Source organism: Euleptes europaea, chromosome 13 (assembly GCF_029931775.1).
Source record: "Euleptes europaea isolate rEulEur1 chromosome 13, rEulEur1.hap1, whole genome shotgun sequence".
NCBI classification, from domain to species: domain Eukaryota; kingdom Metazoa; phylum Chordata; class Lepidosauria; order Squamata; family Sphaerodactylidae; genus Euleptes; species Euleptes europaea.
In genome coordinates this window covers 41,099,683-41,123,903 of record NC_079324.1, presented here as the reverse complement: position 1 = coordinate 41,123,903, position 24,221 = coordinate 41,099,683, and the positions used below count along the sequence as shown (strand labels likewise).

The 24,221-nt window shown below is 47.0% G+C and overlaps 1 protein-coding gene across 1 annotated transcript in view; it reads left to right on the top strand.

The window, feature by feature from the left end:
* Positions 1 to 24,221, top strand: part of BCR (BCR activator of RhoGEF and GTPase) — a 107,068-nt gene that overhangs the window by 46,448 nt on the left and 36,399 nt on the right. Inside the window, exons 2-6 of the mRNA XM_056859450.1 lie at positions 6,696 to 6,880; positions 14,158 to 14,262; positions 14,525 to 14,710; positions 17,501 to 17,608; positions 20,550 to 20,610. Of these exons, the coding sequence (XP_056715428.1) occupies positions 6,696 to 6,880; positions 14,158 to 14,262; positions 14,525 to 14,710; positions 17,501 to 17,608; positions 20,550 to 20,610 (645 nt within the window). The remainder of the gene's footprint in view (positions 1 to 6,695; positions 6,881 to 14,157; positions 14,263 to 14,524; positions 14,711 to 17,500; positions 17,609 to 20,549; positions 20,611 to 24,221) is intronic.

Here is a 24,221-nt window from a genome sequence, read left to right as displayed (position 1 = left end):
CAAGATGGCAAGCTTGCTTGTATTCTTCTGGAAGGAGCTGCAGGCTTTTCTTGCGGTTGTTGAACCAAGGGAGTGGGTAAACTGATTATTTCAACAGCAGATCTGACAAACCTGGGTACTTTGGAGCAAAGGTGAATTTTTAGAGGAAATTACACTGCAGTTTAGACATCCATAGTTAAATTGCCCAAGCATACCTGACTGCCTTAGTGCAACAGCGTCCCCCAGGATCCCCATGGTTATCTTCTGCAATTCCAAATTAGAATGGAACTGATTTTTTTTTTTAAGAAAGGTTTTCGTACATCACAGTGGAGGATGTGTTGACATAAATTATTCCCTGATCCAAAGAAGTGTGCACAGAGTATCCAGGGCTGCCCACACAGAGTCTTTTCAAAACATTTGCAATCTCACTGATCGTTTGGAAAATATGGCGGGGACACTAGGATCTATTTCCCTCCTGAGTAGCTGAGTGGTGACATTTCAGCTGTTTGGAAAGAGCTCTGTTTGTACTGTTAAACTGGAAAGGGCAGCTGTGTGCATAGGATCTGTATGTGTCTGTGGCTCCCCCTCCAGCTGTGGACACTGGTGCAGAAACCCGATAGGGACCTTCCCATTTAGTGGCACAAATTGATGCCAAGAGGGAGCATAGCCAATAAAGAGATCTGCTCTTGCTTCACCAGCTTATGTTGGCTTCCAGGGGCAGGTGGGCATTTCTTTGTGGAGTTGAAAGAGCAAAAGGCTGTCAGGGAGTGGGGTCCTCAGGAGGGGGAAACAGTACTTTCAAATTATTTCACTGAGCACAAGTGAACTTCAAAGAGTCTCTGTAAGAAGAACCACCTTATGAACCAAGTCAGTGTGTTGATCTGTCTAGTTCAGAGCTGTCTATTCCGACTGACAACGTAGCATGTAAAGAAAAGTCTTTCTCAAAATTTGCTTCCCAAGGACTTTTAACTGAAGTTCCCTGGAATTGAACTTGGGACTTGTGTGTAAAGCCAGCGTTTGGCCACTGAGCCATAACTCCTAAGGTTTTATGCAAAGTGGAAACAAATTTATACAACTGCAGAAGTGTAATTGTACATACAGAGTATATCTGCTGTAGGACTATTACTTGCTTCAGGTGTGCCGTTGTTGAAATAAGTTTGCAAAGCTGCTCTGACTAGCTTCTCCTCCTTGAAATGTGCATGTTCTAAAAAACACATTAGGAAAAGCAACGTGAAATGAGGACGAGGGGACCAGTGAGCCCATCCCAATACGGCTGATCTTAGATGTGTGGTGTAGTGGTTCTCCACAGTGTTCTCCTTTGGTCAAGATGTCACATCTCCTCTTTCTAATCCAGCAGGGGAAAGTGTAAAGGAAACTGTGCCCTTTTTTTGTGGCTAGGTAGTAAGGGCTGTCTCTATTGTCCCTTTGGTTCCCACCTATGGGCAGTTTTCCTGCAGACACCTGGAAGAAATGGGTCATCTTCTGCCCCAGTTTTAGCTGAAGGGAAAGGGTGGAAGCAAATCTCAGTGCTGTCTGCTTTGACCAAGCTGTGCTAAAAGTTGGATGCCCACTGCTAGGTGAATGCTCTGAATGGGTAAATGCAGAAGAATGATAGAATGAAGAAAAAGGAGCAGGGTGGCTCTGAGCTGCTTCTAGCTGCTGCTGTGACTTGTTGTTTGTAGTGAGGAGAATCCAAACTGGCTGACATCTTCACTTCTGGGAGTTGTGAGCCCAAAAGTACAGGAGCATTTTTAGAATCCCAAGGAGGGGGAGCCTTTATGGTTAGGTTGACTGTGGTTTGGGGGATTTGGGTTGGAATAGCTTGCCAATCAAAGTCCTTGAGGATGGTATCCTGAAAAGAGAATCATTTGATTCACATGCTATGTGCTATGTGCAACTATGTTGTTCGACTGCATTGTTTTTAATTTCACAAGGGGTCATTTCCCCCCAAATGGATGGCTGTGTGCAGTCCTTGCGGATGTGTTTGAGACTGTTTTTGTTTCATTTCAGTGATGCTGTGTTGCAGGAGTGGGGGCTTCTCCACTCTCAAAGGCCTCTGGCACTTGGAACATTTCAGGAAAGTGAGGACATGAAGCTGCCTTATACTGAATCAGACCCTTGATCCATCGAAGTCAGTATTGTCTACTCAGACTGGCAGGGGCTCTCCGGGGTCTCAGGCAGAGGTCTTTCATGTCACCTACTTGCCTAGTCCCTTTAACTAGAGATGACAGGGATTGAACCTGGGACCTTCTGCATGCCGAGCAAATGCTCTGCCACTGAGCCACGGCCCCTCCCCTATATAAATGGTCTATTTTGGTCATTTTCAAACTGTGGGATAGGAGCACCATTCTTTCTCAGGCAAGTTGTGAGACTGGGAAGCAGGAAGTAGAATAGGGAGAGCTGAGAGAGGAAGTTTGAGGGCAGATTTAAGTTTGTCTCTGCATAATATGTGAAATGACTATGAAATACAGCCTTGTTGCTGTATAGTGTGATATTATTTATGGATAATAAAAATGAAAAATCAGGCAGTATCCTACCACTCCATGCACAGAACATTTGCTTTCCCACATCCTCTCTATTTTTGTAGACACTTCCCATCCTTGGGTTTGCTGGACTATGGGTTTGGGGGGGTGGAGCAAGGAAAGCAAGGAATTGAAATCAGTCCTCCTCCCTCTTCTCCAAGTGCTGCTCTACAGAGGAAAGGAGTTAGTTTCATCTTTTTATCCCTCCCCAGGCCAGTCCACCAATCCTCACAGGTGCTTTTCTGCATGGATCCTACAACCCCAGAAATTATCATTCTTTGGGTCTGGAAGAGCTGCGGGAAAGGAGAGTGACATGGGAAAATTCTGTGTGCCTTGCACACGCTAATAGTCGTATACTGCCCAATGTGTTCACTGTTAACTGATGTGTTTTATGTTGGGGAGGAGGAAAGTAGCATGGAGTTACTTTGCAGCTGGGTCCTGAAAAGAAGTTAAGTTTTAAAACTGGAACCCACTTTAAAAAGTTTGAGAACCACTGCTCTGTGTAAATAAATAAAGCTGTGTGCGGCAGGCCTCTTTGTGTTCTTCTGCACTCCTGTGAGAGGGAAGGTTTTGGAGTTCAGTCATGGAAGAGGGGAGGAGGGGCTGGAATTGACTCTGTTTCCTTAGTAACTAGGCAGGTCTCTTGCAGTGCCTGGTATTGGTTGCTGTTTTTATATTTAGTTATATAAAATATTCCACCTCTCTCCTTGGACTTGACACGTTTTTTTCATGTTTGCAAGGTAATCAGCTACGCAGCTGGCTTGTCTTTTGAAGGAAGGAATCCCACCTTGGTGGGAAATGTGACAAGGCTCCTCCCCATGCTTTGAGGGCCGCAATTTAGCACATTTTGAACTTGTATTTATTAAACGAAATTTTAAAAGTACTCCATATTAATTTTATGTCTTGATAACAAATCCTTGGCCCTGACCTGGATGGCCCAGGCTAGCCTGAACTAGTCAGATCTCAGAAGCTAAGCAGGGTCATCCCTGGGTAGTACTTGGATAGGAGACCACCAAAGAAGTATAGAGTAGCTACACAGAGGCAGGCTACAGCAAACCACCTAAATGTCTTTTGCATTGAAAATCCCATGGGGGGGGGGGTTCACCATAAATTGGCTGCAACTCTATGGAAAACTTGACGGAAAACAACAACAGATACTTGAACTGGAATATTTAATTGGGGTGTGATTTAAATGTTTTAAAAATAGTTTTATATAGAAATTATTTTTATTGGAATAATACTTGTAAAAAATAAATAAAAACCATCACATATACTTCTCTTACAATGTTTAAGAAAAACATACATATACTCACAAAACTCCTAGGGATAATCACTTGAAAACATTAATTATAACATTGAAATTGCCAAGCTTGCCCTATGCTGTATTTGTAAAGGTATCTATTCATTCTTGTTAGTTTTAGGAAACAGTGAATTAAAAACTTTGACATTGAAAACTTTCCACAGGAAAACACCATAACCTGGTAGATACCAGCCCAGCCCAGGATGTTTTGAGCACCTTTTGGCTTTGGCTTTGTCTTTATATTGTAGTATTGTTTTTTGTTGCCCACTTTGAGTTCCCACTGAGGAGATAAACAAGATAAGGAATAATAATGAAGTGCCATCAAGTTGCAGTTGACTTATGGCAACTTGTCATGGGGTTTTCAAGGCAAGATATGTAGAGGTGGCTTGCCATTGCCTGCCTCTGCATAGCAGTCCTGGGCTTCTTTGGTCATCTCCCATCCAAGTTCCGACCAGGGACGACCCTGTTTAGCTTCTGAGATCTGACAAAATCAGGCTAGTCAGGGCTATTCAGGTTGCTAATTGTGCACCATCAAGTTGCAACCAACTCATGGCAATTCCGGGACCATGGGATTTTCAAGGCAAGAGATGAGCAGCGGTGGTTTGCCATTACCTTCCTCTGCATAGCAACCCCAATCTTCCTTGGCAGTCTCCCATCTAAGTACTAAGCGTGGTCGACCCTGCTTAGTTTCTCAGCTCTGATGAGATTGGGCTAGGCTGAGCTGTCAGGCTGCTTGGGATAAGACATACACTAAAATAAATAAATCTCTGCTGGAGACATTTCGGTTCTCTGCATGCACACCCTGGGCTGACCCATTTTCTCAGTGCTGCTGCAGACTCTGGAAGCATTCATTAAATGCAATTTTAATGACACTGGGCACCCTGCCGCTCTCCTAACAGTCAGGAACCAAGGCAGGTGATGACAAATAAAATATGATTTATTGATAGGCAATTTTAAAGCAGGCTATTAAACATGTAACTAAAATAGATAATTGGGACCATTAGAACAGCATCCCCGGTGGGACAGCAGTATTTTAGGGCATCAAGGAAGTCCCTCCTAAGTCTTTGATCCCTTGTAATGTCATACAGAAAGCTGTGGCACCCCCCTGAGATTAGGCAGGGCAGCAAAAGATTTTGGGCAGTTCAAGGGTTGATGCTGGGCTTCTGTGTAAAACTGACTTCCTTGCCCTGGGAGAGACATGCCTTAGCGCAGAAGCTTTTATGGACAAGAATATTTGTGCTGCTTTATTCTGCTCTGTGGTTTGCCTATTGGTTGTCCACTCCAACAGGCAGAAACGCGCTGACCAAAATGTGGAACAGAAGCCAAAATGTTAGGGTACAAGTGCAAGACTCATGCTGCAGCTGCTGAACTCTTACTGATTGGGTTCTATATTAGCTATACATGCAACATCCAGTTGATTCAGCTGAAGTTTCTAGTTTGAAGATCCCCCCTTCCAGACTTCTTTGAAGGAAGGATTGAAGATCCTCCTTCCCCCCCCCCCCCGAAAAAATAAACCCTTGAAACTTCTTGCTGAGTAGCAGAGATCTGAAGTCATCCCCTCCCCGCCTAGAGGACACATTTATTTCTTTATTTACCATATTTATATCCTGCGTTATCTCTTTAGACTCAAGGCAGCTGACAACGCCACAACAAGTTGCAAGGACACACATGTACAAAAAAAATTAGTTCAGTAAAATCCCCCCCCCCAAAAAAATACAGATTAAATCCTAAACACACAAATTTTGATTTGCTTTCACTTTTGCATGCCAACATGCCGTACTGTAGCTTTGTGCCCCCAATGGTGTCTTTGTTCATCTTTAGGGAAGAAACTTTCCAAAGGCTAGATAGTATGTAGGAAGCAGCCTTTTGCCTGATGAAGTTTAATTTGGTCCTTGGACCCTCCACCCTTCCTATTCCACTTGGCATCTGTTAACAGAGGCCATTGGTGGCTCAGTCCTGCCTGTCATGAATTCTTTGGAATACACTTCAATGTGTATACTGTAAGAAAATATAGGGATGGGCATACCTGGGGCAGTTTGCAAAAAGAAATGTCAGGAGAGGAGCTGCTGGCCTCCTAGTTGGTGACCACGTTTGCAAACGGACAGGCATAGTATGCAGAGAAGATCAAGACACCAGTTGGTTCCCAGTGTTCTTCAAAAGGGCCTGAACACCACCCAGACCATTACCAAAGACCCCACACTGTCTGGATTGCAGAGACATATGAAAGGAGCCCACCATATTTCAATCTAAGGGGCTGCTTCTGAGCCTGGCCGTACACCTCAGTCCTGTGAACTGCACTTGGGCATTTGGGGCACAGCTTGTGCCATCACATCTGATAGGGTTGTCTATTCTTTGAGACAGGAATGCTGTAAAATAAGGTGCAATGCCAAGCAAACCCAGAGATATATTGAAGATTGTTTCAGTGCAAATTTGGGGGAGGCATCATGATGGGCTTCAGTAGGCATTGGACATGGCTGCAGGGAAACCCAGAAGGACAGTCAAAGAAGACCAGAGATGCTGCAGTATACTTGTAGAGCAACTAAGAATGCTTAGGGTTAAGAAAGGTGTTTAGAAGAAGAAGAGTTGGTTTTTATATGCCAACTTTCTCTATCACTTAAGGAAGAATCAAACCCGCTTACAATCACCTTCCTTTCCCCTCCAACCAACTAACACCCTGTGAGGTAGGTGGGGGCTGAGAGAGCTCTAAGAGAGCTGTGACTAGCCCAAGATCACTCAGCTGGCTTCATGTGTAGGAGTGGGGAAACCAACCAGGTTCTGCAGATTAGAGTCCACTGCTCCAAACCATTGCTCTTAACCACTACACCACGCTGGCTCTTAACTACATGGAAGCAGTTCCGTTTTCTGAATTGCTGCTTATTTTCTTCTCTTCTCAGATGCCTCCTTTAGTGGGATACCACCCGGCTATGCTTATGATGTGGACAGGGCCGAGGAACAGCGGCGACATCATGAACAGATGCCCTACATTGATGACTCACCTTCTTCCTCTCCCCATCTCAGCTCCAAAAGCCGGGGTAGCAGAGAGACCCTCTCCTCAGGATCTCTGGAGTCCACAAAATCAGTAAGCACCTTTCATCTACAAATGCAAACTATGGGGATAAGAGGGGTGGGCTAGAAAACAAGTATTCCTGTTCACAGTGTAAGCCTGCATCTTCAGAGATGCAACATAGGAATGTCTTTCCAGATATATTGGAAGAGACTTGCTGTGCTGTGACACAGAGTTCATGCATTAGTGTGTGTGTGTGTGATTAAAGGAGAAGGTTTGGAGGAAAGGGAGAGATGAGTAGTCCTGTTGGTATTGACAGAGACACCCAAGAAATCTATTGACCATGGTATCCTTCTGGATCACTGGGCTGGGATTGGGAAACATTGGGCTGTGCTGGTTCTTATCCTTATTGAATGATAAGAGTCCAGAAGGTTGTGCTAGGAGATGGCTGCTCCTTCCTGTAACCTTTAGACTGTGGGGCTCCAGCCTTCCTCCTGTGCTTCAACATGAAACTGCTAAGGGAAGTTAGCAGTGCTGCGTGGATGATGCCCAGCTATTCCTTTCCTCTTAGGATCAGATGAGGAAGGCAACGGGTTTGCTTCATCTGGGCTTGGAACCAGTGGTGTGGTAGAGGAGGGTGAACTTTTTTCCAGCAAGCACTTGTGCTAAGTTGAATGAGAATTCTTTTATAGGAAATTTTAATGGGTTTTTAAGTGTTGCTTGTTCTGTAAGTGTGTGTTAAGTGCCGTCAAGTCGCTTCTGACTCATGGCGACCCTATGAATCAACGTCCTCCAAAATGTCCTATCTTTGACAGCCTTGCTCAGGTCTTGCAAGTTGAGGGCTGTGGCTTCCTTTATAGAGTCAGTTGATCTCTTGTTGGGTCTTCCTCTTTTCCTGCTGCCCTCAACCTTTTCTAACATGACTGTCTTCTCTAGTGACTCTTGCCTTCTCATAATGTGACCAAAATACAATAGCCTCAGTTTAGTCATTTTAGCTTCTAGGGTCAGTTCAGGTTTGATTTGATCTATAACCCACTGACTTGTTTTTTGGGCAGTCCACGGTATCCGTAACTCTCTCCTCCAACACCACATTTCAAAGGAGTTTCTGTATTGTTCTGTATTGCTGGCTGCAGAAAGTGTATATTGTTGTTGGATTTCTTTTAATGCTTTATGGCTTTTACGAGCCACTTTCAGAGCACCTTAGCAACACAAAGCAGCATATGAAAAATGGAATGAAGAAAGAATAACAGGGGGGAAGAAAAAAAAGACCGACAGTTGAGAAGGTAGACGGAAGAGAGATTTGGTCATGGTTCACTAATTGGATAGCAAGCTGGGGTGGGGGTTGGGGGTGGGAATTGGCATTCAGAATATTAGCCTCAGATGTCTATGAAATTAATATTCTGTACCCTGACAAGCTGGATTTCACAAGCTGTATGTGGAATTTCTGGTTTTGCACAGCTGACTCTGCAATGTTTATTATTTTGCACGGTTTGTTCTGCTTCTGTAAACCAAGGTGTTCAAACTTGAAACCTCACCCACAACCCCTGGGAATTTTCCTGCTGTCTTTCAAGCATGCCATCACAACCTTGTGGGGTAGAGTCTTGCTTCCTTTCCCCAGGAAAAGCAGCATCCAACCTTTGCTGCCCTGGGCTCAGAGGTGGGATCGTGGCAGATCTTTGGGATCCTCTGAACCAGAGTGGCTTTTCCTGGACTGGGCTTTGCACAGGGTTTTGTTAGGCTTCACCAACCTTTGACCCTTCCTGGGATCTAGGGCAGTGGAGTCCGCATCTGCTCTGGGTGCCTCCCGGTAAAGGAAGATCCTCTACTGATCTGGATGTTCAAGGCCTGACTTTCCCAGAGGCTGCCTCTGCCCTTTGCCAAGCTGCCAGTTAAAAATGTTCCTCCCTGAGTGTGTGTGTGTGTGTGTAGGCAGGATGTCAGATAAAGCAAGCACAATTTAACCCCTTGATTGATGGAAGACCTTGCTCTACTTGGGGATGCCAGACGCAGACGGTTCTACATGATGGAAGGCTTCACTGAAGCAGCACTGATGGGGGATAACGAAAAGTGCCTTGCCGCTTCCCTGTTTGATTTTAATGGCATGGAGTTCTTGAAGCCCTTAATAAATAAAAAGGGAGGGGTTTAAAGCGCTGGAAGGCTGCAGAGAGGAATCCAACCCAGGGCACAGCTCAGGAGTGTTTTTCCTCTGCATGTTTTCTGCTCTGCTCACTGCAGAAAGGAGCCCTTTGGAGTCTTTTGCTAGTGCTGAATTTCCCGAGGTATCCCTGCGGCTTACCTTTCTGTGGTTTCTTTTGCTTTACGATTCATTAGCTGCAGCTCGCAGTAGAAGCAAGGCCTTTTAATTTCCCAGGAGTCTGATTTGGCAAGAGTGGGAGAGAAGCAGCAGCTTGCTCTCTAATGCCAGTGTGCATTTGAAGGCTGTATTTCTCCATGTCAAGATACTGGTGGCAGCTATGGCTGCTGTAACAGGGACTGAATCTTTGGAAATTAATTTTTGCTTTTCTCTACCGGCTGTTGTTAAAAAAAAAACAAAAAAAATATTCTTTAGGCTTCCACAATGGAATAGAGTCTTTCAGAATAACTTGTGCCAAGTTAGCCAGGCCATGGGTGGTAGCTGTTGGAAAGATGGCCTTGCTGCAGCCTAGCCGGGGGTGGTGGTGATGATCAGTACATTCTTTCCTAGATGGACATGAAGGGCAGCCAAACCAGTTCTGACTATCCATCGTTGCTGCTCTTTTGCTTACAGCTACTGAGGACTCAACCAGATGTTTCAGTTTCTTCCACGTTTATTTTAAACAATGTATTTTCTCTTTGCAAACGTAGCCTCTGGTATTGCATTTTCGAGGGGGAGGAAAACAGTATGAGGGGAGAGAGGAAAACTTTCACGCTCTCTTCTCTCACCATTTTTTGTTACTTTTTGCTTTAAAAAGTAAACATAGAGCTGCTTTTGCACCCACAGAGGGGGAAAATACAGTTACTTGTATGCTCTTCCCAGAAGGAGTAAAAACAGGAATAGGGTGGCTCTTTGTCCAGCAAGAAAACGGTAGGGGAAAAATGAGAGAAAGCCCTATTTGTTTTTCTTCTGTTTGTTTCCAGGCCTTCACACCTCTAGTCTGAACTGAGTCACATTATAAAGCCACACCCATGATACCACCGTCTGTACACTCACTGCAAATTAATCCTCAAAAATGTGGCATCTTTTCCCCCCTGAAACAATTGTAATCCATGGAAGGAGCCAGGGGTGGGCCCTCTGTAGAGGCTGTTTGGCAGGGAAGGGTGTGCTGCAGATAACTGCAGATTTAACCTTGTATAGTGGAAGGATTTGAAGCGAGACTTTCGTGGATGGTCTTGGTAGACCATACAGGAGACTTCCCTCCCAAAGAGATCTGGTCCCAGACCATTTGTGCCTCTCAGAGTTGAGACCAGCACTTCAAATAGCGTAAATGGTAATCATTGGCATCCCTGGTACCTGCTGGGTGACTCTAGGGGGTAGCTTTATCTTACATTGCCCCCCTCAGACTGCATAGTATCACAAAGCTTCAATTGCATCCAGTGCAGAGGGGGTTGTCCTGGCTTCCCCTCGCCCTTTCACCTTTAGAGCGCTAACCTGTTTTATGTGCACATACCAAATGACCCTGGTAATGAGAGCAGCACATGTCCATGAAACTGTATCATCCTGCCTTGCTTACAAATAGGCAAAAGTGGAGGCTTAAATTATTGGGAAGAGAAGGGTCTGTCCAAGCAGCTGGAGAGAGTGCTGGGGCCCTAGGGAGGCCAGTACACCAAGCCCTGGCAAGCCGCTTATTTGGGTAGAGGGAGGAAACCTTGAAAGCCTTTCCTTCCTGAAGGCTTGGTGCTCCCCATCAAGTAAGGGCAGAGAATCTTCCAGGGCCTTGGCTTGGGGGATGTTTAGATCCTGTGATTTCTGACCAACTTCATGCTTTCCCATCGGGTGCCCTTTCCGTCCTCAGCATCTCAGCTTTCCCTTCCCTGTGTCGCATTTTGTTTCCATCCCAAGGTCATACGCTTTGTGGCTGTCTTTTCACTTTCCCTTCCAACCCCCCCCCCCCACCGCTCTCCACTGTTTAATGGTTTTGCTTGAATGTACAAGCCCTTCCTGAGCAGAGGTTGGCACGTATGCCATTGGGTGGTTATAAATAATACTGGCTTCTCTCCCTTGCTCCTCCACCTCTCCCCACACGAAGCAGAGTTGGCAGGCTGTGCCGAAAACATTCCCTGTTCAGCATCACTCAAGCAATGCGGCTTCAGCAACTTGTTAAAGCCTTGGAAGATAACACGCATTGTACAATTCATAGGGTTGCCAGCTTTGGGTTGGGAAATACCTGGAGATTTTGGGGGTGGAGCCTGAGGAGGAGAGGGAGGGACTTCAATGGCATAGAGTCCAATTGCCAAAGCGGCCATTTTCTCCAGGTATTCTTGCCAGGTCCCCCCTCTCCTCTGGCGTGAGGTTTTTGGGGTGGAGGTGAGGTAAGAAGGTGTGCGTGCAGCTGTGCCGACGCGATCATGGCACTTCCGGTTTACACCTGGAAGTGCTGCATCGCAAGGGGCCTTTACCACTCAAACTGGGAGTTTGAATGGTAAAAGGCCCGCTGCGATGCGGCCCTTACGGGTGTAAAACACATCGCAAGGACCGTTTACCACTCAAGGCCCCTTGTGATGCATTTACACCCGGAAGTGCTGCACTGCAAGGGGCCTTTTACCACTCAAACTCCCAGTTTGAGTGGTAAACAGCCCCTTGCGAAGTGGCACTTCCGGGTATAAACTGGAAGTGACGTGGCGCCACGGGCAGGCACGCGTGCACGCGTTGCCCACCGACCCTCAGCTGGTCGGCAGGCAGCCAGGTGGATTGGTGGGGGTTTGTCTGCCACCACCTGGCACTTGGCAACGCTATCTCCAGGGGAACCGATCTCTGGAGATCAGTTGTAATAGCGGGAGATCTCCAGCTGCCACCTGGAGGTTGGAAACCCTAACAATTTATAAGGCTTCTCCCTTACCCCATTTCCAGGTGCTCTCTGGGGGGCCTCCCTGAAGCCTCTACTTTGCATTTGCTCCACTTCTTAAAATGTTTTTTTTTTCTAAAATCATAGGAAGAAGTTTCTTCTGATCTTTCTGAAATGTGCCTGCTGGGAAACAGCGTTTTCCCGTGCTGGGGGGAGGTGCGAATGAAAGATGCTGTGCAATATTTATTATTCATTGAGTTTCCAAGGTTAAATCCATATATTCCAAACAAATGTTAGCTGCTGGGAAAAGTCCCGAGCCCTTTGAAGCAGGTTGCACGATGGAGTGGATTCTGCTTGATCCTTAGGGTTAATGCAGTCCCCTGGTTTTCTGTCAGCCTGCAGCAGACCAAGCGGTCTGGCCAGTCAGCAAGTGGCAGTTTGAGATCAGCCTTGACTCTTTCTTAAGAATATAGGGGTTCTGCTAACTGTGCAGGCTGCCTTGGATTCAATGCTTTGGCTTCTTCAGCATCCCACTGGGAAGGTAGCTTCACTACACATGCCCCCGGAGGCTGGAGATGTTGGGCTCCTGACAGGCTTAAAATCCATCCCTCTCTTCTCCACATTCTGCTTTGGAACCTCATGAAGAATGCCAGTCACAACACACCAAACTGGCTTCTGGCACTGATGAGGTGTGTGGTTGGAGGGGACCGGGACAGAGGCCGCAGAAGAAAGAAAAGGAACTGTGAAGGGTGTAACTCGAGGCCTGGCTCACCCTGGCATGCAGCATGGATTTTAGCAGTTTCCCTGAAACTGCTCTAGGACATTTTGTCATTCTATAATACATATGTCACTAGTATGAGGGAAAGCTACTTGTTGGTGTTGACTTACACACACACACACACACACACGATCTAACAAGTCCCCCTCCCCCAAAGTGTACACGTTTGTGTACAGGTTTTATAGAATCTCCACATGTTAAAAAGAAGTATGCATTTGTGTAGCTCTGTAGTATATATATGAATGCTCTTCATCTGGTTCTCAGAGTTCCTTAGGCTACAGGCATCAAAAGAGCCACAGATGATTAGGAACAAATTTCTCAGCTTCTTACCTTTGTGGGTTTGTATATCAGCCTTGGAGGTGTGATTTTTATCTTGGGTTTTACTACCACTTTCTGTATTTGGTGTGCATCTCTCTCTCTCTCTCTCTCTCTCTCTCTCTCTCTCTCTCTCTCTCTCTCACTCACTCACTCACACACTCTCACTTACATATACATGCCACATTAATTAAAAATTCAAACCAGATGTGACCCCAATCCTGACCCATTCCCCCCCCCCCCACACACACACCTGTAGTCTTCCAGGGCCAAACTATGAGCTCCTATGTGGCACTGTGCGTGCAGTGTTCGGTGCACATGCAGCTATGCAGTGAGGCAAGAATCACCCCGACCCCCCGGACCTATTTCAACTTGGGAAAACAGTGTGGCGAGGACCCCCTGGTGCAACAGTAATGATAAAGTTCCCCACAGCTGCCGTGGGGCTGCAGGAAAAATGAGTCGGATCAGGGGAACCCTGACCCAACTTGTGGCCAAATGTATTTATTGTGTAGTTTGGCCCCCAGTCTTCACAATCCCCTTGCCTGCGCACTTCCTCCTGTCCAAGGTTTCAGTCTCTTTGCCCCTGTTTAGCTTTTACTTTGTTTTGTTCTGGTGTTTACTTGGCACTTGACTGCCCACACTATTGGGGATTTGGTCTGTCCTCTTGAAATTCTTTCTTGCCTCTGCCTGATGCTGAGGCAAAGAGCTGAGTGACGCTCATAAAATCTGTGGGGTGGGGTGGGAAATAAGTGAGGGGTAAAACTTAGAACTAGATCTTTATTGTAGAAACCCACTCCTTACCCCATACTTCCGTAGGGGGACAAAGGGAGAGGGGAGGGAGTTCTTGCCAATATTGACTAAACCATCTTCCTGTCCAATGCTACTCCGAAGCTGTGCTGTTTGTCAGTGCAGACATTTCACACATGAACCTGCTTATACTGAATCAGACCCTTGGTCCATCAAAGTCAGTATTGTCTACTCAGACTGGCAGCAGCTCTCCAGGGTCTCATGCAGAGGCGTTTCACGTCACCTACCTGCCTAGTCCCTTTCACTGGAAATGCCAGGGATTGAACCTGGGACCTTCTGCATGGGCATTGAACCTGAGACCAAGCAGATGCTCTACCACTGAGCCACAGCCCCTTCCCTTTCCATTAGAATATTCATGTACCTTCTGTGGCATCACAGCTAGGGCAAGTTGCCGGTGTCGTATGAGAAATGTTGAAGCTGCCCACTTTACCTAGTCTAACATTTTTTTTTTGCTTATTTATTTTGTCTAGAGTGAGCCAGACTTGGAGAAGGGCTTGGAGATGAGGAAATGGGTCCTCTCTGGAATTCTGGCTAGTGAGGAGACTTATTTAAGCCATCTTGAGGCCCTGTTGCTGGTAAGTCTCACAGGAGTATATTGAATGGGAATTCTCTCTGTTCAGAGATGGAAAATCAAGAAGGGGGGGACCCTGTAGTGCTGTTGAACAGTTACTGTTCATTTCAGTGAAGCTTGAGCAGAAGAACTTCCAGGGTGGAAGGGTAGGTTGGCCAGCTCTGTCCGTCTTACTCCCCCCAGCCTGGAGAACTAGGCCACACAAAAGACCCTGGTTCTAGCGCTGCACCTGTGAACGTACAAGATCTGTGGCGTCTTTTTTGCAGCCCATGAAGCCTTTGAAAGCTGCGGCCACCACCTCCCAGCCTGTGCTGACGAGTCAGCAGATTGAAATCATCTTCTTCAAAGTGCCTGAGCTCTATGAGATCCACAAGGAATTCTACGACGGACTCTTCCCTCGCGTTCAGCAGTGGAGTCACCAGCAGCGGGTGGGGGACCTCTTCCAGAAGCTGGTGAGTGATCGTCTGTACCTTACTGAGCCAGCGTAGTGTAATGGTTAGAGGATCAAACTAACATTTGGAAGACCAGGTTCAAATCCCCAACGTGGATGACATTGGACCAGTCACGTTCTCTCTTGACCCAATCTACCTGCCACTGTATCTCTACAGGGATTGCAGCATCCATGAACTTTGTCCCTCTGATGTCAAGCAAGGCCTTTGGAGCCCTCCTGTACACTGGTTTGGAGTTTGCACTGTTGTGTAATAGAGTAGAATGTAAACTTTCTGGTTCATTTGTCATACTTGCTACATCTTTTAGGGACTCGTGCATTTTTGCTCTGGTAATTTTTCATTAGCCCTTTGTGTTTGCATAAGAAGCTATGTGATACATGCTGAATATCTTTTGACATTTTGTAACTACTTGTCAGAAATCCATTGGAATTGCTTTAGGATTCCCTGTAGCTTCACGCAGTCCAGTGTAAAATTTCCTACATAGATCCGTAGTTCCAGGGTGGCTGATTTGGTAGCAAAGCATGCTAAGTGTGAGAATACTATTCTTACCCCACTGCAGTCCAGTTTTTCACATCCCCAAATCCTTGCTGTGCTCTGTGCATCATGCTGTGTGAAGCACAGTGCCACTGGCCACCTCCTAACAGCTGGGCTTTCTGTCTATATGTAATCAAGGCTATGACCAAGTAGGCAGCAACACAAAACCAGGAGTCCCCCACTTCTTTCCATCGTACCATCTCAACTCTGCAAGAGCAGGTTTAACCTTAGGAGTCTTAGTGGGGGATGGGGGGGGAGGACTGCTGGGCACACTTGGAAAGAAGAGAAACTGAGCAATTAGACCAGTTGAACCCTGGTAGATTTGTGGGCATTGCTGCAGAGCTGTTGTTTCCTCCCCTGCCACATGCATACTGTTGTGATTGTCTCTCTCTCTTTTATATGTATTTTGATACTGCTTTGCTGTGCTGATCTCCATCCTGGGAATCCACGTGATGCCCCAGCTGTAAGGTGGACACGTTTTTAATATAATAGTTTGAGTTCCTCAGAGCTTAAACTTCACAAAAGGCAGTGCAGAAATGTAACGAAGCTCTTTCTCAGGAGTCTAGGGATCCCCCAAACAGACCCCAAAGCCACTCGCATTCCAAAAGAAGCGTTCTATCCTCTTCCCAGGACTGTCTGCAAAAGCGAAGGTCTCTCGCAGTCTCTTGGGGGATGGAATTCCTTTTCTTTAAAGAAAAGAGACCTGCATTCCTCAGGTGCTTCCGGTGGAGGAGGGTCATGCAAGGGTTCTCACTTGTGTATCCAAGCCCCAGCTCTCTTCTCTGTCTGTGTAAGGAATGAGGAGTTCATTGGGTCAAAGACTCTTGAGGCCTCAGCCCACAATTAGTGGGCAAAACCAGTTTCCACCCCCCATGTTCTCAATAATGAGGGAAAGTGGATCATTTTTTTACTCCCCCCCCCCTTTTGTTTTGACATCTTCTTAAATGAATCGCAATAAAGTCAGGGAACCAAGAACCAAAAGCCAGGTGGAACTTTTCATTTCTGAACCAGAAAGAACTTGAACATTTGTGGCATGGGTAGGAGATCGCAAGGGAGCTTCTCAGCTGAACACAGACTCCTTCTGTTGGCTTATGTTTTTTCTTCATCTTTTGCTCAGAAGTTTGTCTTTAGCTGGTGCACCTATGGTGTACAGAGCAGCAGTTCCTTAAGAGTTCAGACACTCTTGGAATTTGCCCTGGGATTTTCCACGCTGTGTCTTATGCTGTCTGGCACAGACCTTGTCTGCTGTTTACAAGTCAGGAAACGAGATCAGTGCTAAGTCCCAGTGATTAAGAGAGGCTTATTCCAGCACTTCCAGAACTGCTGTTGCAGTCACTTCTCCACAGTCTTGCCCTTCTCGTCTTTCAGCCATGAGTTCTGCACTTGCTGATGTGTCTTTGATTTTTCCCATACTTTGCTGTTTAGCTTTGTATTTTGTAGATAGGGCCATCTGCTTATGGGAGGTCTTTGGCCTGAGTTGCTCATGGTGGGCAGATGTTCAGGGATGGGCACAGCATTTGCTGGGGTCTGTCTGGTTCATGCTACCCAGCCGGCTCCTCAGGGCTTGTGACCGCAGGCCAGCCTGCCTCTGGCAAAACTTCCTCAGTAGGCTCATGAACTGTGCCTATTCTGGCAATTGCAGAACGGGAAGAAGAGCTGGGGATGGTGACTCCATAGCTGCATCCTACTGTGACAAAAAATTTCCTAAACATCAATTATAACAAAACTAAAATTTTAGTTTTTTCAAGATCCTGGAAACGAGCAGTCTGGAGAATTGGCGACAGGGAAATCGAACAAGTTAAATCATTTAGGTATTTGGGGGTGCTGTTTTCGTATAACCTGAATTGGGCTATTCATAGGGAACGCTCTCTTATATCATCCAAAAGCAAGATGTCAGCTATTACCCGGTTCTTCTATCAAAAGGGAAACCCTTTTGTACCAGCGGCTATAAGAATATTTCAGGCCATAATAATCCCACACTTACTGTATGGTATCCCTGTGTGGATCCAAGTTTTTAACAATGATGTGGAACGGATAAACTTGACTCCATAGCTGTCACTGCTTGAGCAGGCGAGTGACCATTTCTTTTGATTTCCGGATCCTGAGGAGGGGGAAGTCTCTTTGTGTGTTGCACACTTTGTCCTGAGAGAAGCCCACGTGGCAGAAGGTCCCTTCTTCATTCCTTGTTGCATTGTGAATGCAGCCAGCAGCCATCCCCCCTCCTCAGTGTTTATTTCCTTTCATGCTTGTTTCTTACAGGCCAGCCAGCTGGGAGTGTACCGGGCCTTCGTGGATAACTATGAGGTTGCCATGGAGACGGCAGAGAAGTGTTGTCAGGCCAACGCTCAGTTCGCAGAAATCTCAGAGGTAACGTCATGATGCTCAGACACATGCAGTGCCTTGGTCTGGCTAATGTGCTCAGATGGTGCTCTGGGGATGTTCTCGCAGCCCTTGCCCTGTATTGCTGATGCTCCTGGACGTTTCCTGTTCGTTCCATGAGCCGGAGTTGCCTGCCTCTCACTCACAGCTATTAATGTCGCCCAGGATCTGCACCTCATCTTGCCTTGTGAAACCCCCCCCCCACGGGATGAAACGAGCGGCTTGCTGTAATGAGATGCTAATCATGGAAATTCCTGGAGCTGCTGATTCTCATGTGGCCTCTTTACCGGAATGCCTGTTCTGGTTGCCTGTATCATACTGTGGGTTAGGGTTGATGGGTGGGGGATGATACTCAGATGCCGTGATGGAATCGTCACAGCAGAAGGAGATGCAAGGTAATTGTTAAAAGGCTGCCTGGAGAGGCACGTGTCAACCCTTGTCTGGGAAATCACAGGCTTCATTAGCCTCAAGTGTAGCGAGGAGGAGTAACACAAGAAGGTGCTCATCTTCCGAGTGACAAGTGGGTTCGTAATATTGTGTTGCATTCTTCCTTTGATTTCCTCGGGGAGCGAAGCCCTTTCGAGCGGGATGCCTTGTGACAGAGGTTTCTCGGGCTCCTTGCCCCCTGGGGCTCCTCTACAGAAATCCTTTTATGGTCTTCAAATTATCCATAGTTTCTACTGCTGAAGGAACTCACACTTGCTATTGGGACCTATTTCCATATCTGCTGCAAACTATACTGGCCCACCCCAGACACTGGGATGTTCTGTGAAATCCAAGAATTGCACATCTCAAGGGACATAAGAATACAAAACCAAGAAGCCTAATCCATCCTTTCCCATCTCTCATTTTCCTGAGTCCCCCCTTTTCCCTCCTGGTATAGATCCTTAGAATTTAATTTTTAAAACTTGGAGAATTCCTTACCCACCTTGCTTTAGCTGGGGAATTAACCGCTTAAGCTAAACTATCTTCGTGTTTTGTACCTCACTGTTCTCTTAACTTCTCTCCATAAGCTTACTGCTTCTTGGGTTTCCTCTGCTTTAATAACAGCTCCTTTTCCACATACAGGTATTGCAAGGGGATTACTTGTTTTCCCCCAAAACAATGCAACAGGGAAGTTTGCTTCAGAGCTGAGCTAGATTCCCTCCCTAGATTTCCTTGTTAGTAGGTGCATGTGAGCTCACGCCTGTCATAGCTACTTCCTCCTTCTTAGCAAGAGAAGATCTGTCACAATTACAGGGATACTTTCTTTGCTGTCACCAAAATTGAAAATGGCTCCCTTTTTCTGTCCTTTAGTAGGGAAACCTCCTGCTAGAACTGAAGGTTCTGGTTTGGTGATGAGCCAGGTGTTGCTTGTAAGGTATCCTAAACCCACCCCTGAGGACTCACAATGCTCTGCTGCGGTGCTATAGGTACAGTGAGGGGAAAAAGTATTTGATCCCCTGCTAAATTTGCCTGTTTGCCCTCTGACGAAGAAATGACCAGTCCATAATTTTAATGGTAGGTTTATTGTAGCTGTGAGAGACAGAATAACAACAGGAAAAACCCCAGAAACCCAGAAGACAAAAGTCAGAGATTGATGTGCATTATAATGAGTGAAATAAGTATTTGATCCCCTATCAACCAGCCAGATTAGGGTTAGGTTAGGGTTAGGGTTCTGCTGTCGACAGAAGCAATCAATCCATCAGATTCCAAACTAGCCACCATGACCAAGACCAAAGAGCTGTCCAAGGATGTCAGGGACAAGATTGTAGACCTGCACAAGGCTGGACTGGGCTACAAGACTATTGCCAAGCAGCTTGGTGAGAAGGTGACAACCCTAACCCTAACTGTCAACCTCCCTTGGTCTGGGGCTCCATGCAAGATCTCATCTCAGTCTCAAGATCTCGTCTGCAGTTTGCCAATGCACATCTGAATGACCCAGAGGAGAACTGGGTGAAAGTGTTGTGGTCAGATGAGACCAAAATCGAGCTCTTTGGCATCAACTCAACTCGCCGTGTTTGGAGGAGGAGGAATGCTGCCTACGACCCCAAGAACACCATCCCCACCGTCAAACATGGAGGGGGACATATTATGCTTTGGGGGTGTTTTTCTGCTAAGGGGACAGGACACCTTCACCGCATCGAAGGGACGATGGACGGGACCATGTATTGTCAAATTTTGGGTGAGCACCTCCTTCCCTTAGCTAGGGCATTGAAAATGGGTCTAGGATGGGTATTCCAGCATGACAATGACCCCAAACACACGGCCAAGGCAACAAAGGAGTGGCTCAAGAAGAAGCACATTAAGGTCCTGGAGTAGCCTAGCCAGTCTCCAGACCTTAATCCCATCGAAAATCTGTGGAGGGAGCTGAAGGTTCGAGTAGCTACACATCAGCCTCGAAATCTTAATGACTTGGAGAGGATCTGCAAAGAGGAGTGGGACAAAATACCTCCTGAGATGTGTGCAAACCTGGTGGCCACCTACAAGAAACGTCTGACCTCTGTAATTGCCAACAAGGGTTTTTCCACCAAGTACTAAGTCATCTTTTGAAAAGGGATCAAATACTTATTTCACTCATTATAATGCACATCAATCTCTGACTTTTGTCTTCTGGGTTTCTGGGGGTTTTCCTGTTGTTATTCTGTCTCTCACAGCTACAATAAACCTACCATTAAAATTGTGGACTGGTCATTTCTTCATCAGAGGGCAAACGGGCAAATTCAGCAAGGGATCAAATACTTTTTTCCCTCACTGTACATGTACTTGGCTTGGTTGGATCCTGAGCCTCTGTTTCCTTGGCTTGACAAATGATGTAACTTCTCTGGAGTTGGCTTGAAGTGGATGTTCAGCAACATGCCTAAACCTGGCGGAATGCATTTGACAGGTCCATGCCTCACCTAGAGGACATCTCACCCTCTGGCATTTTTTTCCTTTCTCTCTTCTGTAGAATCTGAAGGCTAGAAGTGCCAAGGATTCTAAAGACCAGACAACAAAGAACTCCTTGGAAAGTGAGTAGAGCACTTATGGGCTTTTCTCCTCACCTGGCCAGGCCTGGGGGCGTGTCCAGAGAACCTTGCCTGTCTTTTCTTAAAGAGAGAACAAATCTCAACTTGTTTCATTCCACACTATAAAAGAAAAAAAAAGTTGAGGATCCGTCACAGGATAACTAGTTCTGCAAACTACTAGAATGTTAGTCTGTGTAATTTTGAATGTAGAATTTGGTATTCTTGATTTTTTTTTAAAATGCATTGTTGGCCAGCCTGTGTTTGAGGGGAGATGATTTTGTGTACAGGACAGAGTAGAAGCCACAAAAGGACCAGCTTGAGGAGCTGCCTTGTACCTCAGTGGGACATATAGAGAAGTGGGTTTGAGTCATCCTTGGGGGAGATGTCAAGGACCCTTCAAGGCAAATCCTATCTTTGCATGTGTTCTTACAGTAATGGTTATTTTTCAGAGGCAAAGGGGGTGATGATGAATGTGTGTGTGTGTAATTCTGCCACCTCTCCCTCCCCAAATCTCAAATATACTTCCCCTCCCCCAGTCTTCCTTCCCTAATAAAACTGGGCCATGTGACTAGAGTGAACTTATTTGTCTCAAATGATAGAGTAAGTTTATGAAGGGTTGGGGACTTATTTCTTTGTATGTAGTGTACCATGCCCACTGATGTCAATCAATCAATTTTATTAATGTTTTAGTCACAGACTTTAACAATGTTCAGATTAAAACCATACAAACTGTATAACCCACAACACCCGGAGTTACATGAATAAAAATTTTAAAATGTTACAGACAGCCACATATATACATATTGGTTACTGAATTGAATGTTATAGTTCCCCTAAATTATTCTTTCTGTGTCAACTTCAGAGTCTAATTTTCAACAAATTTCTTCCTTGGCTTAGAAGCTAACATGATATAAAAGGCCACACTAAGCGTGATCTTTGGATTAACGTCTGCCATTAAAAATCTAGCTCGGCCCTCAACTGTATCTGATACATCTGGGATATGCTGGGTTAATTTAAAACGAATGGAGTTATAAAATGGGCAACTAAACAAAATACGTGGGAGATCCTCTATTGAACCTGAGGAGCAGGGACATAGCCTTAGGTTATAGGGAATTTTTTTATGTCTACCATGGGTGTATGCTGAGGGCGTCATTTGAAATCGTGCCGTAGTAAATGCTCTCCTTAACCCTGGGTCCGAAAGTTCCATTAAATCATTTGAAAAGTACTTATTCGATTTGAATAACGGATACCACAGGGAGAACTTGGACTTTTGTATTACTGTATGACAACAGACACCTGAGGCTGTGCAGTAATAAGGGCTTGAACACATGAAGCTGCCTTACACTGAATCAGACCCTTGGCCCATCAAAGTCAGTATTGTCTACTCCAGTGGTCGGCAAACTCATTAGTCAACAGAGCCAAATATCAACAGTACAACGATTGAGATTTCTTTTGAGAGCCACCGTCCTACTTGCTTGTCCTTTTAACTGGAGATGCCAGGAATTGAACCTGGGACCTTCTGCATGCCAAGCAGATGCTCCACCACTGACCCACAGCCCCTCCCAAACGGTGCAAGTGCAGACTTCCCCCCCTCCCAGGTTTCCAAGCCCCCCCCCCCATAAAACGGCAACCGAGGCTGGCAGCCCAACCCTCGGAGGGCCCCCCCCGCCGCCGCCACCCCCCCTAGGAAGGGGGCTCCTCTCCGCGCCCCCCCCCCGCCCTCCCGGCACTGGGCACTGGCAGGCGGTCAGCTTGAAAGGTCCAATGAGAGGAGAGATTCGGGGACCCCCCACATGAAACTGCCTTATACTGAATCAGACCCTTGGTCCATCAAAGTCCATCGTGCCTGACCCCCACCCCCAGCCGACGGAGTCAGCCTCCGGGAGGGATTCCCCCGCGCCCCACTGCCGCCGCCCTCCCCTCCTTCCCGGGCCGGCTGGGCGAGGTGGCAGTGGGAGCGCACAGGGCGCGCAGCCCACTCCGGCCCAGCGCGAGGTGGAGCCTGCCTCTCCCCCCCCTTGCAGCAGCAGCCTGGGGGGCCGGCTGCCGCCTCTCCCCACCGCCTCTGATCCCTCCCCGCCGGAGAGAGAGAAGGGGAGGACGGGGGAGGGGGGTGCCGCCTCCCACTCGTCTGCTGGCTCCTCCCGCCTGGGGCGTGCTGGAGCCCGGTGGGAGCGCAGCACCTCTGCCTGGCTGGGCACGGGGATGCAGAGGAGCTGCTGAGCCAACAGATGGGGGGGTGGGGGGGAGCCGGCTTCCTGGCCGGCTGGCGGGATCCTGCCGGCGGTTGGGCTGGGCCAGGAACCGCGGCCGCCCGGGCCCCGGGGAGAGCCGCATTCAAGGGGCCAAAGAGCCGCATGCGGCTCGGGAGCCGCGGTTTGCCGACCACTGGTCTACTCAGACCGGCAGCGGCTCTCCAGGGTCTCAGGCAGAGGTCTTTCACATCATCTACTTGCCTAGTCCCTTTAACTGGAGATGTCGGGGATCTCCAGTTGATCTCCAGGTGGAGCCGGAACAGGCAGAGCTTTGAGCGTCATCTCTTGTGGGGGTCTCAGAAAGCAGGCTGGAGAGGCTGCTGTGACATCTTTTTTTATTCTTGCGGAGTCTCTCTGCCCTTGAAAGCTGCATAATGGGCTAGACAATGCACCTGTCCCCACTGTTGCATCTCTGTGCTGTGCATTGCTGTGCCTGCCACATGGCTGTCACATGCTCTGGAAAAGAGACCGTGGCATTGGGAGGGCAAAGAGAACAGTTGGCTTCCCACAAGCCACTGCAGCTATCACAGGCTTCTCCGATGTGCATGGCATTCAGAGGTGGAGAATATCCTTGCTTCTGGGCATGTTGAAAGGCTACCTGGTTGTGGGGAGATGAGAGGAAACAAAGGGTAATAATAAGCAGTGGGTAGCGGTTGACTCAATGGCTCATAGTGAGCATCTAATCACAGGCACTGAGAAAGGTACATGAACCCATGAAGTTGGCTTATTCTGAGTCACAATTAAGAGTAGCCATGCTGGATCAGACCAATGGGCCATCTTGTCTAAGATCCTGCTTCACCCAGTGGTCTTCCAGGGGCACCAAGCAAGGCATGGAGGTCAAAGTTATCCCCTGTTGTTCTCCCCACCACCACCACCAGCATTGTTGTTCAGAGAGTTACTGTCTATGAAAACAGAGGTTCTGTTTTTCATCATACCTGATAGCCATTGATGGATCTGTCCTCCGGGAATTCGTCTAATTCCCTTTAAAATTAAATAAAATTAGCGCTTATTGCTAAATCTTGTGGTAGTGAATCCCACAAGTTAATTACTCCTTGAATACTGAAGTACTACTATTTATCTGTACTGGCTGGGACTTTTGTACTATCAGTGTTGTGTTACGATTGGCTGCCGGCGTAGTCAGAATCCTATTGTCGGTTGTGACTTGGAGGCTGGAGAGGGGCTGTGGCTCAGTGGTACAGCATCTGCTTGGCATGCAGAAGGTCCCAGGTTCAATCCCCGGCATCTCCAGTGAAAGGGACTAGGCAAGTAGGTGATGTGAAAGACCTCTGCCTGAGACCCTGGAGAGCCACTGCTGGTCTCAATAGACAATACTGACTTTGATGGACCAAGGGTCTGATT